Genomic DNA, 16,740 nt, shown 5'->3' with positions numbered 1-16,740 from the left:
TATGAAACACAGTATGGTGACTTTTATCTGGCCCCTAGTGGAGTTTTAATTATAGCACAAAGCCTCAACACAATTTAGCATGATCAACAGTATTCTTTTGCTCACAAGTGGGATACAGGTCAGAAAGGAGGTGCTGTCATGTAATTTCACATAGCACTTGCCTATGTTATGCCTTGCTCTCGTCACTGTTGTTTCCTCACTTTCAAGTTCAATACCAAATACACTGATTTAAAAAAAAATAAAATTGGATACTGTACTAATGGTATAGTACTTTTAATAATGTATTTGATATGTATATTTATATAATAGTTCCATACTCTGCAGTAATATAATGGAGTTATGAAATATGACAGTATCCATTGACTAGCTTATTTATTGCTGAATGTACTTGGTACGGTAGGTTAACTCTATAGTAGATGCTCCGCAACGTGCTAGGTGGTCACTCTGAAGTCTGTTATCACTACAATGAAGACACATTGTTATGCATGGAAGCTAGCCCACCACACAGCAGTAGAAGTATAATAATGGCTACCATAGATTGGTTGCTAAAATGAGTTACAAGACTTATGGGGCCTGATCCAACTCCCTTGAAATTCAGAGTCCAAAAAAGACTAATGGCTTGGATGCCATTGTCTCATATGCCCACTCAACAAGTTATTGGGTATCTATGTTGTTTGGCATTGTTTCTGCACACTCATTTACATTGGTGTAACTATAAAGTTTAGGCATGCTGTGGGCATAGTGCTGTAGTAATACATTCTTATCTTCTAGACATCTTATTGTATTGCGTCGTATTTATTATTATTGATAGTTTTAGTTTAGAGTATAGAGTGTATGTGACATTAATTAGAGATGGTCCAAGATTTAAAATCAGGATTCAGATTCAGAATCCCTCACATATGGAGGTGTTCAGATACAGGGATACAGATGCACCCAGCTCTAAATCCCTGGAGTCAAGGAATGCTATTGAAAGGAATCACACCTGGAGGTGGCAAGGACCTCCAGGGTGTGTATTCTTCTGCTCATCCCACCAAAGCTCTACTTTGGTGGAATGTGTGGACACTCCATAAAAGTTTCAGTTTTAATTCCAGTTAACTGCATTATGTGGGACAGAGTTCAATTTGGGTGGTCACGTTCTTCCTTTACATTTCTCCTGGAGTTTCATTTTGATAGGGTAGTCCACACTCCTAGTTCTAAAATGTTATGTACTGTGGCCTTGGTTTATGATGTAAATAATTCTCATCCAAAGGTATGCTTATGCTTCAAACTGGAGGTGTAATTACTAGCTTGAGAAGACATATGTATGCGATCTCAATCAGAATAGAAGTGTAGCCTCAGTGATGTGAGCAGCAGGAGAATTTACCTGCACTTTGGTTAGCTAGCCTACCCTGGCCCTGTGGCTACACTTCTGTTTTTAGCATGCTAGCGCGATCAGAGCTAACGTGGGCATGTCTCCTCAAGCTGGAAATTACACTTCCAGATCTGTGTAGATATACACTAACACCACAGAAGTGCTTGATGATGGATAAACCAATTCCTATAGTTTTTAAAATTAGCTCACCATTATTAATGCCGTTTAACTTAATGTGATCTATGGACAGATTCACAAAAGGACATTTAGGTGCTACTGGCATTCTTAAACCCCCCTCAGTTGTCACCTAATCTTGTAGGTGCCTAAACTCATTGGCACCTACATTTTTGTTGTGAAAGGTGCCTCGGCACCTATGTTTCTGCCTCTGAGAATGTGCACTGTTGCATCATTCTAGACATCCAGATGCCTTAAGCCCCAGCATGATCCACCAACGAGAAGATAGATGTTCTCCTGCCAATCTCACCTGTGAGGCTCGATCTGGTAGGCAAGCTCTGAGCTTGCTAACTAGATCAGGGCCCTTTCAAATTCCTGGGGTGGGGGAAGGAAGGGCTGGTCTCTATTTCATAACTTTTAGCCCAGTAGTTAGACTGATCACCTGGGAAGTGGGAGACCTGGGTTTAATTTCCTCTTCTGCTTGATTGGGAGAAAGGATTTGAACATGAGGTCTCCCTGCCCCACCTCAGGTGATGTTGGCTTAGCTACTGAGCTATGGGATATTCTTATATGTGGCTCCCTCCATCTTTCCTCTTGAAGCTGTTCCATTTTTGATTAAATACTTAAATAGTCATTGGGCCAGAGAAAGGGGAGTGTATGTGAGAACAACTCTATGACTGGTGTTTAGGGCTTTCACATGGGAGGTGGAAGACTTAGGATCCAGCCCCCCTGCTCCAATAGCTCTCTAATTATTTATCCAAAGTGGGACAGCATCAACAGTGGAGACTGAAGGAACCACACATCAGAATATCCCTAAGCCCAGTGGTTTGGGCAACCTTATGAGCAGTGGGAGGTCCCCTGTTTAAATCCTGTCTCCTCATCAAACATGGGGGTATTGAACCTGGGTCTCCTACATCCCAACAGAGTGTTCTAACCTCTGGGCTAAAAGTAAGCACTGGCATCACCACCACTGGTGGCATTTCTTGCAAGAAATAGCTTAGACACCTGACGAGAGGCAGGGCTCAGGACACACCCTCTCAATCACCATCTCATTGATTAGCTTAGATAGACCCTGGCCTAGTTTGCTGCCTTTTGTGACTCTTATGTTTAGGGTCCTATCGCTCCCCATATAGGGAACCTAGGTGCCTAACTCAGGCATTGTGAATACAAGTGGACTTTCTAGGCACCTAAAAGTTAGGCGCCATAGTACTCCGCATAGCAATGCCTAAAGTCCCATTGTGAACCTGGCCCCTAGTATACCACCTCTAAAGGACTTTAATTCATGACATTTTTGAATACTAATGCAACTGTGGTTTAGTTTGTGATATTGTATATAGAAGTGAAGGCTTTTAATTTATCGTATAGCTAACTAGAAGGGATCATTAAATCACACAAGGTAGATTAAAATAAAGTATTATTGACATAAAAATAGCAAGGTAAATACCAACTTCATGTTTTACAACAGCTTATACATTTTAATCAAAAATTGAAAAGATTCCAAGGTATTTAGTTCCAGAGGAAAATTCAGACCTCTGATGTTACTCTAAATTTACTTATGTGAGTAGTAGGTTTACTGAGTTTACATGCATAGGAGATCTGGTCCTGAAATTATATGTTGGTTGAACAGAGAAAAGGATACATTGAGAAATCTATGCATATAGCAGTTCAAACTTGCTATAGTATTATGCACATTACATAGTCTTCATTCTAGTTAACATTGTTCTACCTTTACCTATATTTCCATTTCTGGCATGCTTGTTTTTGTTTTTGTTTTCTTCTGTTCTGCCACATTCAAGAAATTCTGTTAGGCACTATAAAACATTACCACCCAAGATGCCTTTACTAGAGAATGGTTCTCACTGGAATATTTACAGGTAAGTAAGTATTCACTTAAATTATTTAAACAAACATACACATTATAATAATATAGTGGTACTGTCTAGAAAACTTTAACAGATAAAAACATACACTTATAAACATAACTAGATTCAAGTATCTAAAATTAATTCTTACATAAGTGTCATAAACCCCTGCAACCTCTGTTTTGTCTAGAATTCTTGTATCATTAAACTCTACTGAAATGTCAGTATTGGAGTTAAGTAGTATTACAGTTTTCTTTTCCTTATGTCTCATTTCTTTCTTTATATGTATGGTTTTGATTACATGTGAAATTAAATTTTATTTTTATTTTAAATAATTTTAATTTATAAAGCTCAACTCTGCCTGCATGTGCTAAAACCAAATCAGTGATTAGACAGGATATTTCGCTTCTTCGTGATTGCCTTAATGCACAAATACCGAGATTTACAGATGAACTATTGGTTAGGTAAGAACTGAGTAGAAGTGCCCCTTCCTGTTTAGAATGTAATATGGTTTTCTAAAGTAAATTAGCTTCACTCTAAAGTACTTTCACTTGAAATGTACTGTATCCTGTCCTTCTGTATAGCAGTTGTTACTAGTAATAAATATTTAGATGTATTGTTTTAGTATTTCCCGTTCCACTTTCTCATAAGTATATATTGTTTAGTCTCATTTTATGGTCTTAGATACTTGAGATTTTTTATGCAAACAAGTTCAAACATAATCTTTCATTTGGTTTTATTTTTTAAACAAATATTTGCATTGTCATCTAGTCAGCTCTTTTACATCTTTATTAATTAAATCATTGTGATACCACATTTTTATGTAAAGAGAACATTATTTTATTATTTAATATCTAACATTGTGTTCCTTTCTTTGTTTTCTTTTTCTTTCTCTTCTACCATTGGATGCAATGCACTGGCACTAGTGAACTACAGCCCTCCCTTGACAGGGCTAGGAGTGCTAGTACCAACTGCTTGAGACCAGATACTAGTTTGCATTCACCAGAACGAGAAAGGTATAAAGTAAAGACTTATGAATTTCTTGTCATTGTGCTGGTGAACTTTGTCAATTTTGTTTGTTTCTCCATATGAGTCTTCTACATGTCTGTACATTCATATCCGCTTTGGTATTTGTAGACATTTTTGCCCCTATACTCATATATGCCATGCAAATTGTGTGTTGCAGTTTATAATTGCTTCTGGCTTCTTCTTTCCCTATTTTTAGTTCAAGCCAATGTTATTGTTTACAAAAGTCCTCAGTATGCTGATAATAACACTGCAGTGTTAAGTGAGGTGAAGGAGCACCACTTGATTGTTAATCTTCATTATCATCTGCTAAAATGTATTACTTTTATTTCTTACCCATTCTGCAGATTGCAAATGAGATGGTGACATAAAATTTACAAATTATATGAATTAGGATGCAAATCGTGAGATCAAACTCTTATTTTTCAAATCAAAATTGTAATGTATATAACAGTATATACATTAATTTCCACAAACCAACCAACCAACTACATTATTTTGTTAATCTAATCTGCCATATCTATTGCTGTTTGTTTAAATTGTAAAGAAAAACAATTTAATTATTTTTGCACTATATAACACCGTATTTAGTTTACATACATTTAGCAACATTTTCAGCAATTTAAATGAAATCTAGTTGCACTTGTTATGTTGAACGGAAACATTTAATGGATGCTTTCTGAACTTTCACCTTTAAAGCTAGTGTAGTTCAAAGTGACAGGAAAACCAAATACTATGGACAGATTTTGTAATTAGATGTGAGTATGTCTTAACAAGGAATTTTTGAATGTTTGCAGTATTTTTGTCTAAGAATTCTTGTTTTTATAAAGTGAAATCCTGTCACCCACCCCCCCAATGATGTGAAAAGTAAAACTCCCATTGACTTCAGTAGAAGTAGGATTTAGCCCATGGTGTAAATACTCAAGTAATATGTAGGATAATAATGTGAATTTGCTCATCAATCAGTCCAGAAGAATTGGTTATTGAAATTATCACAGCACTGACCATTTTTGTTGTTGTTAAGTGATGAGAGGAGTAACAAGCAATCCATAACTAAGGCCTAGGATATTAATGTAAATTTTTTGTGTGTTTTTAGCAACAAAAATAGTCCAAAAAATAGTTACATTTTCAAAGTAGGACTTGTGGTTTGCTGTATTAATTTCAAGCCACTAAAACACTGTACATCATTTTGAAAATTCAGGGAACAATAGCTGGTAACCATTAAAACATCTAGTTATGGGGAAAAAATCTTAGCTGAAAATTAAACCCAACTTTGGGGCTATGTAGAAGCCTCATGTTTCCATGATGGGCAGGGTCCCCTAGGAGGCTAATATGAGGGGAAAAGGAGTCCAGGAGAGATGGCTGTATTTTAAAGAAGCTTTATTGTGGGCACAGGAATAAACCATCCCGATGTACAGAAAGAATAACAAATATGGCAGGTGACCAGCTTGGCTTAACAGACAAATCTTCGATGAGCTTAAACACAAAAAGGAAGCTTACAAGGAGTGGAAACTTGGACAGATGACTAGGGAGGAATATAAAAATATTGCTCGAGCGTGCAGGGGTGTAATCAGGAAGGCCAAATCACGATTGGAATTGCAGCAAGCAAGGGATGTGAAGGGTAACAAGAAGGGTTTTTACAGGTATATTAGCAACAAGAAGAGGGTCATGGAACATGTGGGACCCTTACTGAATGGGAGAAGCAGCCTAGTGATAGATGATGTGGAAAAAGCTGAAGTACTCAATGCTTTTTTTGCCTCTGTCTTCAGTGGTGAAAGAACAGGTTAAGGAGTATTTAGAAATGGGTCTGTAAGTAATGCATCTGAGGGTGCTGAAGGAGTTGGCTGATGTGATTGCAGAGCCATTGGCCATTATCTTTGAAAACTCATGGCAAACGGGGGAAGTCCCAGATGATTGGAAAAAGGCAAATATAGTGCCCATCTTTAAAAAAGGGAAGAAGGAGAGTTCAGGGAACTACAGACCGGTGAGCCTCACCTCAGTCCCTGGAAAAATCATGAAGCAGGTCTTTAAGCAGATCCATTTTGAAGCATTTGGAGGAAGCAGGAAGGTGATCAGGAAAAGTCAACATGAATTCACCAAGGGCAAGTCATGACTGACCAACCTGATTGCCTTCTATGATGAGATAACTGGCTCTGTGAATATGGGGAAAGCGGTGCACATGATATATCTTGACTTTAGGAAAGCTTTTGATACGGTCTCCCACAGTATTCTTGCCAGCAAGTTAAAAAAGTATGGATTGGATGAATGGACTATAAGATGGATAGAAAGCTGGCTAGATTGTCGGGCTCAACGGGTAGTGATCAACGGCTCAATGGCGGCCGGTATTAAGCAGAGTGCCCCAGAGGTTGGTCCTGGGGCCAGTTTTTTTCAACATCTTCATTAATGATCTGGGTGATGGGATGGATTGCACCCTCAGCAAGTTTGCGGATGACACTAAGCTGGAGGAAGAGGTAGGTATGCTGGAGGGTAGGGATAGGGTTCAGAGTGACCTAGACAAATTGGAGGAGTGGGCCAAAAGAAATCTTATGTGGTTCAACAAGGACAAGTGCAGAGTCCTGCACTTAGGACAGAAGAATCCCATGCACTGCTACAGGCTGGGGACTGACTGGCTAGGCAGCAGTTCTGCAGAAAATGACCTGGGGGTTACAGTGGACGAGAAACTGGATATGAGTCAACAGTGTGCCCTTGTTGCCAAGAAGTCTAACAGCATATTGGGCTGCATTAGAAGGAGCATTGCCAACAGATTGAGGGAAGAGATTATTCCCCTCTATTTGGCACTGGTGAGGACACATCTGGAGTATTACATCCAGTTTTGGGCCCCCCACTACAGAAAGGATGTGGACAAATTGGAGAGAGTCCAGCAGAAGGCAACGGAAATGATTTAGGGGGCTGGGGCACATGACTCACGAGGAGAGGCTGAGGGAACTAGGGTTATTTAGTCTGCAGAAGAGAAGAGTGAGGGGGGATTTGATAGCAGCCTTCAACAACCTGAAGTTTAGGGGGTTCCAAAGAGGATGGAGCTAGGCTGTTCTCAGGGGTGGCAGATGACAGAACAAGAAGCAATGGTTTCAAGTTGCAGTGGAGGAGGTCTAGGTTGGACATTAAGAAAAACTATTTCACTAGGTGGGTGGTGAAGCACTGGAATGGATTACTTAGGGAGGTGGTGGAATCTCCATCCTTAGAATTTTTTAAGGCCAAGCTTGACAAAGCCCTGGCTGGGATGATATAGTTGGGGTTGGTCCTGCTTTGAGCAGGAGGTTCGAATAGATGACCTCCTGAGGTCTCTTCCAACCCTAATCGTCTATGATTCTTGCCCATCAGGTTTTCTGCCTAGGTATGGAGTAGAAATTACAACACTGGTTGATGATGTCCTCTTAGTGAACAGTGTCCATGCTGATCCTTTGAGGTCTATCAGCAATATGTAATACCACTGAACATTAGGTTTGTTGAATTCCCTGTGGTCCCTAGCTAGAGTATATATCACATCACTCTGGGGTTGTTCTGTTTCTAGCTTTATTAGAAGTCCCATAGGATGGTTGTGGGTAGTTGTTTCTGTCCTATGGAATCTCTTGTGTGGGATGCCCACAGATTACAAATAGTATGATGGAATAGTATGATGCCTTTGTGGAAAATAATAAGATGACTTGGGCTGTGACTCCATCGACATACTGATGAGATACAGCTCTTTTAATCTGTCCAATTTTGAGAGCAAGATGCAAAAGTTGAATTTAAAATAACACAAAAGCAATTCTTTCAGGGATTTTTTTTTGAGGGGGGAGAATTTTCCAGGGATTTCAGACCTCATTATTTAAGGTAGCTGTCCACTCTGCATCCAAGAGGTTAGCAATCTATTAGCTATATTATACTTAATCCAGAGCCATATGTTGAATTTTTTTCTTATTTGCTTTGGTGGACTTTTTCTAGAATTTATTTGTAAGATTTTAATCAGCAGATACTAGTTACTCCATGTATTGAACCATGGTTGGTTTGTGACTATCATGTCACTGTTTCTGAAGTACATTCTCCTTTTATGGAGAAGTGTAAATAAGGAACTCCTGCGGTGGTATTCCAGATTTCCTTCACAGGAATTATAAATTGTGTTTGGGCTCCCTTTTGTCCCAGAAAATATAAAGTAAATGAAGTGTGAAATATGAAGTTAAAAGTGCCCGCACTTGCATTTTGAACAAGGTGATATGGGCTGTGTTTAGTGTACTGACAATAAAGCACTTTGTTTGCACATTAATGTTTTATTGGAAATAGTATTGAACTTTAAACTCTGCACAGTATTGTACTTGTCACCTGAAATGCTACATCAGACATTTTTAGTTCCTTAACAATAGAATATAGACTAAAACGTTCAGTGGCCTAGCCTTACTGTACAATCAGGAAATTGTACTGGACTGTAGGAGAGTTTTTTATTATTCTTGTTTTTAAAAACTTTTTTTCAACATAAATTTGCAATGTTTCATACAGTGAAGTTAAGCTCTTCATATATTGTAACTTGGTTGCTCTTTGAGCATCAGGATGCTGCATCTGTATAATTTAATCTTAACATAACTCCATTTGAACACTGTCAGGTGGAATGCTGGCACTGGCTTTCTGCCCAATCTTCCCATTAAAGGCGTCACTGCATGCCTTCCTCTTTACTTTATATGGCAATGGGTCAGTACAGATGGCAATCAGGACTTTACAGGACATGCCCAGAAAGCTTCCCTGTTCCTAAGGCTGCTTAAATAAATTGCTGTGCTGTGTTAGTGGTGGCAGAAAATGTTGAAATATACATTGCCATTCACTGCAACTTCATTTAAACAATTTGAATTGTATAAGAGCAAACTTTTTCATAGTTGACAGACAAGAACTACACAATTTGAAATTATTTGGGACGGGTCCTACTGGGAAACAATAAGGAAGACTGTTTAAAACACAGTGCCAGTGAATTGTAGGAGTGGGGAAGGGAAAGGAATGAGTTTGAGTGTCAGTGGATGAAACCAAGCCATTGAGCCTAACTACAGATTTGAATAGAGCAGATTACCTAGCCATGGCCCAAGGCTAAGTTAGCTCCCTCTTTAAAAACTCCGGGCTAGCGAATGTACTTTGACTACATAATATATGATAGATAAATAGCTATAAATAAATAATTATAGTAATAATAATGCCGAGGGTTTCTTCAGCATTTGCTCCTCCACTGTAGGTAACTTAGGCCTCGCCTATACTAGAAACGTCTGCCGGTATAGTGCTGTCATTTAGAGGTGTGATGATTTTTTTAAACACTTCTGTACCGGTAAATGTCTTCCCATAGATGCAGTTATACCATAACTACATAAAAGAGCTTTTGATCAGGAAACCGATACAAACATTTCCGGCAAAAGCACTTTTTGGCCTGTATAATCTGTGTCTACACTAAGAAGGTTTGCTAGTGTAACTATAGTGGCAAACCTTTTGTAGTGTAGACATAGGTAAAATTTTTGCTACATGTGAATAGCCTGGCTGTAGAGCCAAAATGCTGTCCACAGCTCTCTGTGGCACAGTGTGCTGTAGAATACGCCTGAAGACTTCAGCACTTATTTGTTAATACAATATTTTGACTATTAGTATTCATTTTGATTAAAATACCTGAGTGATTGAAGTTTCTATGAGACCTGCAAGACACGTAGGAATTTATATAGCAGACAATAACACCCTGAAACATAGATTAAAATGCTCCAGTGTCACCACCCCTTAGGCCTCATCTATACAGTGGTGTAATAGGGGAGTGATATCCAAAGTGCCCGACATGTCAGGAATGGTTTATTACTTAGTCCTGCCTTGAGTGCAGAGGGCTGGACTAGATGACCTATTGAGGTCACTTCCAGTTCTACACTTCTGTGATTCTATGCTGTGCATTTATTGGTCTGTATAGACCCTGCTGGTGTGCACTAAAGATTCCCTAGTGCACTTTAACATTGTGCTGTTTGAAACAGTGCTATGTTTGAGCACACTAGGGAACCTTTAGTGCATACCAGCAAAGTCTACATGGACCAATTAATGTAAAGCACATTAGGATTAAAAATCCCACGCCCATAGTCCACATTATCTCACTGTATAGACAAGCCCTTTGTTTTAGTATACTTTTGTCATTGTTGATCGGCCTACTGGCCCTGTTTTTTTCACTCTGTCACTCCGAATTCTGGTTTTGGTTTGGTTTTTAGTGGACCATCTTATTTCTATCTATAGATTTCTCTGTTGCCAGACACTGTGGTATCTGTGACCCCAATTTAGGAAAGCACCTAAGCACATCCTTAGAGCACATGCTCGAGTGTGCTTTCCTGACTCAGAGCCTCACCACCCAACACATTGTACTACACTGAGAAGACACTAATCTTCATTTAGGTCAGTTAGTAATATTTTATTATTAATTGGTAATGTTATGGCCAATGATTGTTATGCAGTAATACCTGGTGACAGTTTTTATTTACACTAAAGGAGCCCAGTCCTGCAAAGACTTAATACCAGTCATAGTTCCATTAGTAATGTTTGTAGGTTTTGGCCTTAAGTGATTATTTAATGCAGGTCTGAGCAAATAAACTTGGGAACAAATCAAAGTGATAGAATTAAGTAGAACACTCTGTATGTATATCTTACAACCAGGCTTTTCTATGTTCATATAGAAAAAGTAATAATATTGGCTGCTCTGAAATCATGACTTGATTGGGATTTTTGAGATGGTAATCTCTGGTGCCTTTATCTGGTCTCCATAACCTTATGAAATCCTAGGGTGTAGATATTTGATGAAATTCCCATCAATAGGTATTTATAAAATTGGAGCTATCGTTTGTTCTTGACCTAATCAGCTCTATTCTGCTCCAGGATCACCATATTTTCATGTTTTTATAAAACCATTAATAAAATAAAACACCCTCTAGCATTAGGAAAGTAAGTGTGTTTATACTGCATGTTTGTTTAGAGTTGTTGTTTGAATGTGACTATTTGAATTAATTACATAACAGTATAACTGTTGTTAATATTAGGTATGCACTATATTGTTTTTTTCCTCTCTTTCAACCAGTGTAGAAGAGTACATTGTTGCATGTTTGTCTGAATTGTAATGTTGCACATGCTTTGTACAGTATATAACAGGGGTGGCCAAACGTACTGGCCCTCCCAGCCACAAATGACAATCCTCAGAAGTTGAGAGTTCAGTTGAGAGCTGAGGCGCACCTGCCAGGGGTCAGGGCTCGGGGCTTCAGCCCCATGAGAGGCACCTTATGGGGCATGGGGCTAAAGTCCCAAGGCTCCCCTCCCCACTGGGCAGAAGCCCCTGCTGCACCATCCTGCTGCAAGGCAGAGATCCCAAGCTCTCCCCCAACCAGTCTGGTAGGTGGAGAATGTCGGGGGTCTGGGGAGCTCTGTGAGCCGCTCTCTAAATGTAAAAGAGCCGCATGTGGTTCATGAGCCAGTTTGGCCACCCCGGTATATAAAGTTAAGTGGCATTGAAATTTACGGAAAGAGAGCATGCTCTCAAAGTTCATAATGCATGATGACCAAAATTAGTAATGTTCTATAAAAATGCAATTTAATATTTGTAGAGGATATCAGCATATTAAGGGCTTTGACTGAGTGCACTGATGCATTAACATTTTCTTTAACCCTTGCTTTGGAGAGAAAAAGTAGATAACTACTAACAACCTATTCCCTTTGGAATCTTTTCAAAGAGCTACCTAAATGTGAAGTGATGCTAAATCTCCCTGAAACTTTTGTTATTTGCATGTTCCATAAGTGAAACACTGTTTCTTAATATATGGACTGGAAGGTTGCCTCAGAAAGTGAATAGTTCATGTAAAATATTATTCTGCTAACGTAAATATATATATATATATATTTAAATGATTTCTTGCCTGTATTTTCAAAACTAAGTAGTCTTAGGTTTATACTATATTATCTTTCCATTGTGACTGAGCTGTTCTATTGTTCTAAATCAAATGAGCTTTTGAAAGAAAAAAAACTACTAAAAATACAAATGTTCCCCATCCCACCTACCAACACTGATTAAAGATTTTTTTTTAATTTATAAAATCAATAGAAAGAGACTGGCATGAACTAATAAAACTTGGACTGCACATTTTTTAAATATAAAAGAAATTTTATAAATTTTCACTAGTCAAGGCACACAAATATATACTAATTAATTTCTTTACTAACATGCAAATTTACAATATTTACTATAAATATAACATTATTAGCTTGACTATTAAATAAGGATATCATTTATTTAACCTTAGACTCAACAATAATAGTTAATACATTAAACTTCTTAAAATATTAATTATACTTAGCAAGATTTGTGAGAGCTTCTTGCTCCCAAGTGTCTTACCTTTTCGGACAAGTTAACTTCAATTTAATGAATCTCATCTCATCTCTTCTACTCGTCTCAGCTATAATTCTTTAATAAAGGAATTAAACTCAGAAGTCAATAGTGACTGATCCTGCCTTTTAAAAATGTGTTGTCTGTCTCTGTAACAGTGCTCAGCAACAAAAGAACCTGGGATGGATGGTGTCACAGGCTCTGCTCCTAGAAAATAGTCTTTGATGGGCATGTAATGTAAAGAGTAAAAACACATGCTTGTCACCAAGGAAGCATTACCACTTTTGGAATATGTAATATCCTCCATTGCTGCATAACCCAAAAAACTTTCAGAGCTTCTGTGTGTTGGCAGCCCCAAAGAACATTTTGGACTGCACAGAGCCCTTCCATTGCAGATTGAATAGGGGTCCCTACAAGCTGATGAGTAGAGCAGATAGTGACATAGGATGAGCTCTAGGAAAACAGATCACTTTATGCCCCACATTCTGCAGTTAGCAGTGTAACATGATGCTTTAATCCCCTTAAGGGTCTCTTTGTAATTTAAAACCACTTTTTTTAATGGAAAAATTTTGTTCAGTGCGAAGTTAATGGGGAAATAAACCCTTGGAAAAATGAAAGAGGAAAATAACAGCCAATCAACACCTGAAAAGTTCTTCTCGTTTATAATTCCAACTTCTTATATGAATAACAGGTTTTTAGATTTTCTAGCATTTGAGGATGTTTGAAATACTGTATATGCCATGCAAATTATTTAAATCATTCTAAATTGTGCATGCTTGTACACTCATAATTGTTTGTATAGTGTACTGCTATATAGACAATATACCATAACAAACAACCATAAGAATAGTGTATCCAAATTTAAAAAAAAAATTAGAAACAAGAATTATTATATTAAAAACAATCAATTTCATTACTTTTTGGGGTACTTTTCCAGTCTCAATTCCCATACCTATTTAAATTTTTTCACTCACTAAATATTTTTTTCCTGTTTTATTGAATGGGCAAACAGGGGTAGATGGTCCCCCTCCCTAGAGAGGAGACGACCTACTAGTCCCAGGATTCATATCCAGCATGCATCTCCGGAGGATGACAGGTACTAGCCAACTCCTCCTAACTGAAAAGTGGCTTACTGCATCTTGCACTCTGAGAGAAGTATAACAAAGTTTTAAAAAGATCTTTAATAAACTTTAACTATGACAAAACCAAAGTAAAGTGTCAGCTCAAAGTACATCTCTGCATTTTGTCGAATTATTATAAAGCACCTAGGAATGTGCCCCAGTCAAGTCTTCTGATTGTGTGAACATTCCAAGGGATAGTTTCTGAAATCAAGATGGCTAATCTGATGTAGAAACTTCCATATTAATGGACTCTTTATTCTTTTTCCCCCCTATTTCTGTAAATGTAGTTTTTTTTCCCTGTGGTGCTTTATAATATATTAATATCTGTCAGGGAGCCTATTTTATCCTTTTTTTAAAAAAAAAAAGCCTCAGTAGTGTTTCTTTCTCTGCAAAATGCTTATGAGGGGAAAAAAATCAGATACACAGAGAGAGAGGTTCTGTGGTATATATTAATTGGTATATATAATAATTGGCACGGTTATGAAATTTATAAATTAAGGTTATCTTCAGGAGACAGGTTTTCCCTACAAGGTAGGTTTTGACCAATAAATGCCAGTGCTTTGGATCCACTTTATATGCTGATTTGCCAGTTGTGATGAATGTAAACACCTTCCATTGTTTTGTTTCTTGCTCTGGTTTTCTTATCCAAATCAGTTTTGATGTCTTATTGTATTTGTAATAGAAACATTCTTCTCATATGTTGTCATTTCTTCTACTAGATCCACTTTTTAAATCAAAGCAGATATTAATTCAGCACTTTGAATGTAATGCAAGAGCAAGATTTATTTTCTACCCTTTAATCCCTGATATGTTATAGTAAATCCTCTCATTCTTAATTTTTAAAAAATGTTTGTGCAGCTCTTATGAGGTTTAACTCTCATGATTACGGTATACAAGTAACATTTTCTGTAGTGCTGGTATTCTCTTTCTGCTTAAGAGCACCTACATTTATGCCATAGTCTGTTTTGCCTTGCCTTGGAAATATTGCCACCAACTTTAGTGGGAACACTAATTGGCTTTTAGTTATACCTGGTTTCCATTTCTGTGTGCAATAGTATGTTTTTAAATTATCACATGAAGTTTTTTTATTCCAAAATTGACTCCATCTTGCAGTCACTGCATACCTAAACATTTCATTGACTGTAGTACTGGGTCCAATGTGATCTCTGTTTTTGTATTTTGATACTTCCAAAAGGACATTATCAGCAAAGATAGTACAATTAGTAAACATAGTCCATATTTATGTAACCTACTGGATGGTTTAGGTAAAGAATTAAGTAGAAGTTAGGGCCTAAGTTAGCCTTAGTATAGAGGAGTATGGAAAATTGGAGTTGCTAGTGTGAGAAAGTTGGAGATAAGTTGGAGACAGCAAGACAGGAAATTTGAATTTAGCAAGGACATGATCTAGGGTTATGTTGCTGCGATGTTTTGGTTATAACTGGTTTGAGCAAGGTTTTTAATAAGTGTTTTGAGAATTTTGGAATGTTGTATTAACATGCTATCTATATTGATAGTATAGGAAGGATATTCATGCAGAAGTGAATTTAAATAATGTGTGAGGTAAGGATCCAATAAGGAAATGGTGGAAATATAATTATGGTAATGGGTAGTTTAATGTTAATTAATATTATAACAGATTGAAAAAGACATAGTCTTGCAACATTGCAGGGGAACGCCAATTAACTGTTAGATTTCAGGATTATAAAGCTGTACTTCACGCTGTTGTCAGTGGACTAATTACCCACTGATATACACAATTTCATCTTTGAACATCTGTATAATTGTAGTATTGTGTAAGTAGTAATTGCATGCCTGTTTGCTTACCTAATCATTTTCCTTTTGAACAAAGTCTGCTTGTATTATTTAAAGTGTTGCCCAATGGTCCTCTACTAAACACATTTTCTGTAATTACAGAATTTTCTATAGCCTGAAAACTCCCTGAAAATTAAGTTGGGGTTTATTACACCCTTATCTTTAGTAACTTAATATTAATTTCAAGATAAAGGTTACAAAAGGTTACACTTTCTAAACGATGGGCATTTTTGAGCAACTCTTTCCTCTCATTATAATAGCCCTTTGAAGTCCATGAAAAGTCTCTCATTGACTTTGGTGGATCATGTGTAGGGCTCCCGGGAGAAATCCTGACCCCATTAACATCACTGGTAGTTTTGCCACTGACTTCAGTGGAGCCGGCATTTCACCCTAATACTACAATCCTTACTTAATCATCTTTATTCTTGTTGTCACTGGGACAATGCCTGAGGACTTCAAGATTGTAACCATAGAGTGTACTCCTGTCATCTGTTTTTCCATCTTTGTTATAATCAGTATATTACATTAAACTGTCTGCATAAGAGGAAAATTGTTAAAAGCTTTTAAATCATAAAAAAATTGTAGTTTAATTCTCAGTTTGAGATGAGTGTCTTTCTATAGACATGGTAAGAAACAGTAAGAAGAAACATTTTTGTTTCTTTTCATGTATGTCTAGCTCGTGTGATTTCCTGGCTGAGGTGCAGAAAAAGGCGCGCATTAATGCCATACCCTTTTGCTACTCAGATGCTGCTCATGTACACTCTCTTCTGTCTCCATGACAGACAGAAGTTACAGCAACTTAGACTCTTTTACATATCCAGTAGAATGTGGATGTCCAACAAGTAGGTGAGGAGTCCAATTTACACAGCCTACTCATCACCTCTGAATTTGGCCCTAAGAATTTAAAGTGGTTTAACTTCCTTACTTGGGATAAAATATGTTTATTCAGTACTTAGGGGTAGATGAACCTTGGGGTACTTGACTAGTTTCTTGTAACTGAAACCCTTTCCTGATCTGTTCCCAAGAGTTATT

The 16,740-nt window shown here is 37.5% G+C and overlaps 1 protein-coding gene across 1 annotated transcript in view; it reads left to right on the top strand.

Moving 5' to 3' along the window:
- The window catches only part of RIMS1 (regulating synaptic membrane exocytosis 1), a gene marked incomplete in the record, with an annotated part of 487,692 nt that overhangs the window by 324,455 nt on the left and 146,497 nt on the right, over positions 1–16,740 (top strand). Inside the window, 4 exon segments of the mRNA XM_034766209.1 lie at positions 3,322–3,399; positions 3,738–3,851; positions 4,314–4,403; positions 13,788–13,871. Coding sequence (XP_034622100.1) covers positions 3,322–3,399; positions 3,738–3,851; positions 4,314–4,403; positions 13,788–13,871 — 366 coding nt within the window.

The sequence above is a fragment of the Trachemys scripta genome, chromosome 3, assembly GCF_013100865.1.
Source record: "Trachemys scripta elegans isolate TJP31775 chromosome 3, CAS_Tse_1.0, whole genome shotgun sequence".
Lineage (NCBI taxonomy): Eukaryota > Metazoa > Chordata > Testudines > Emydidae > Trachemys > Trachemys scripta.
This window is presented reverse-complemented; position numbering and strand designations above follow the sequence as displayed.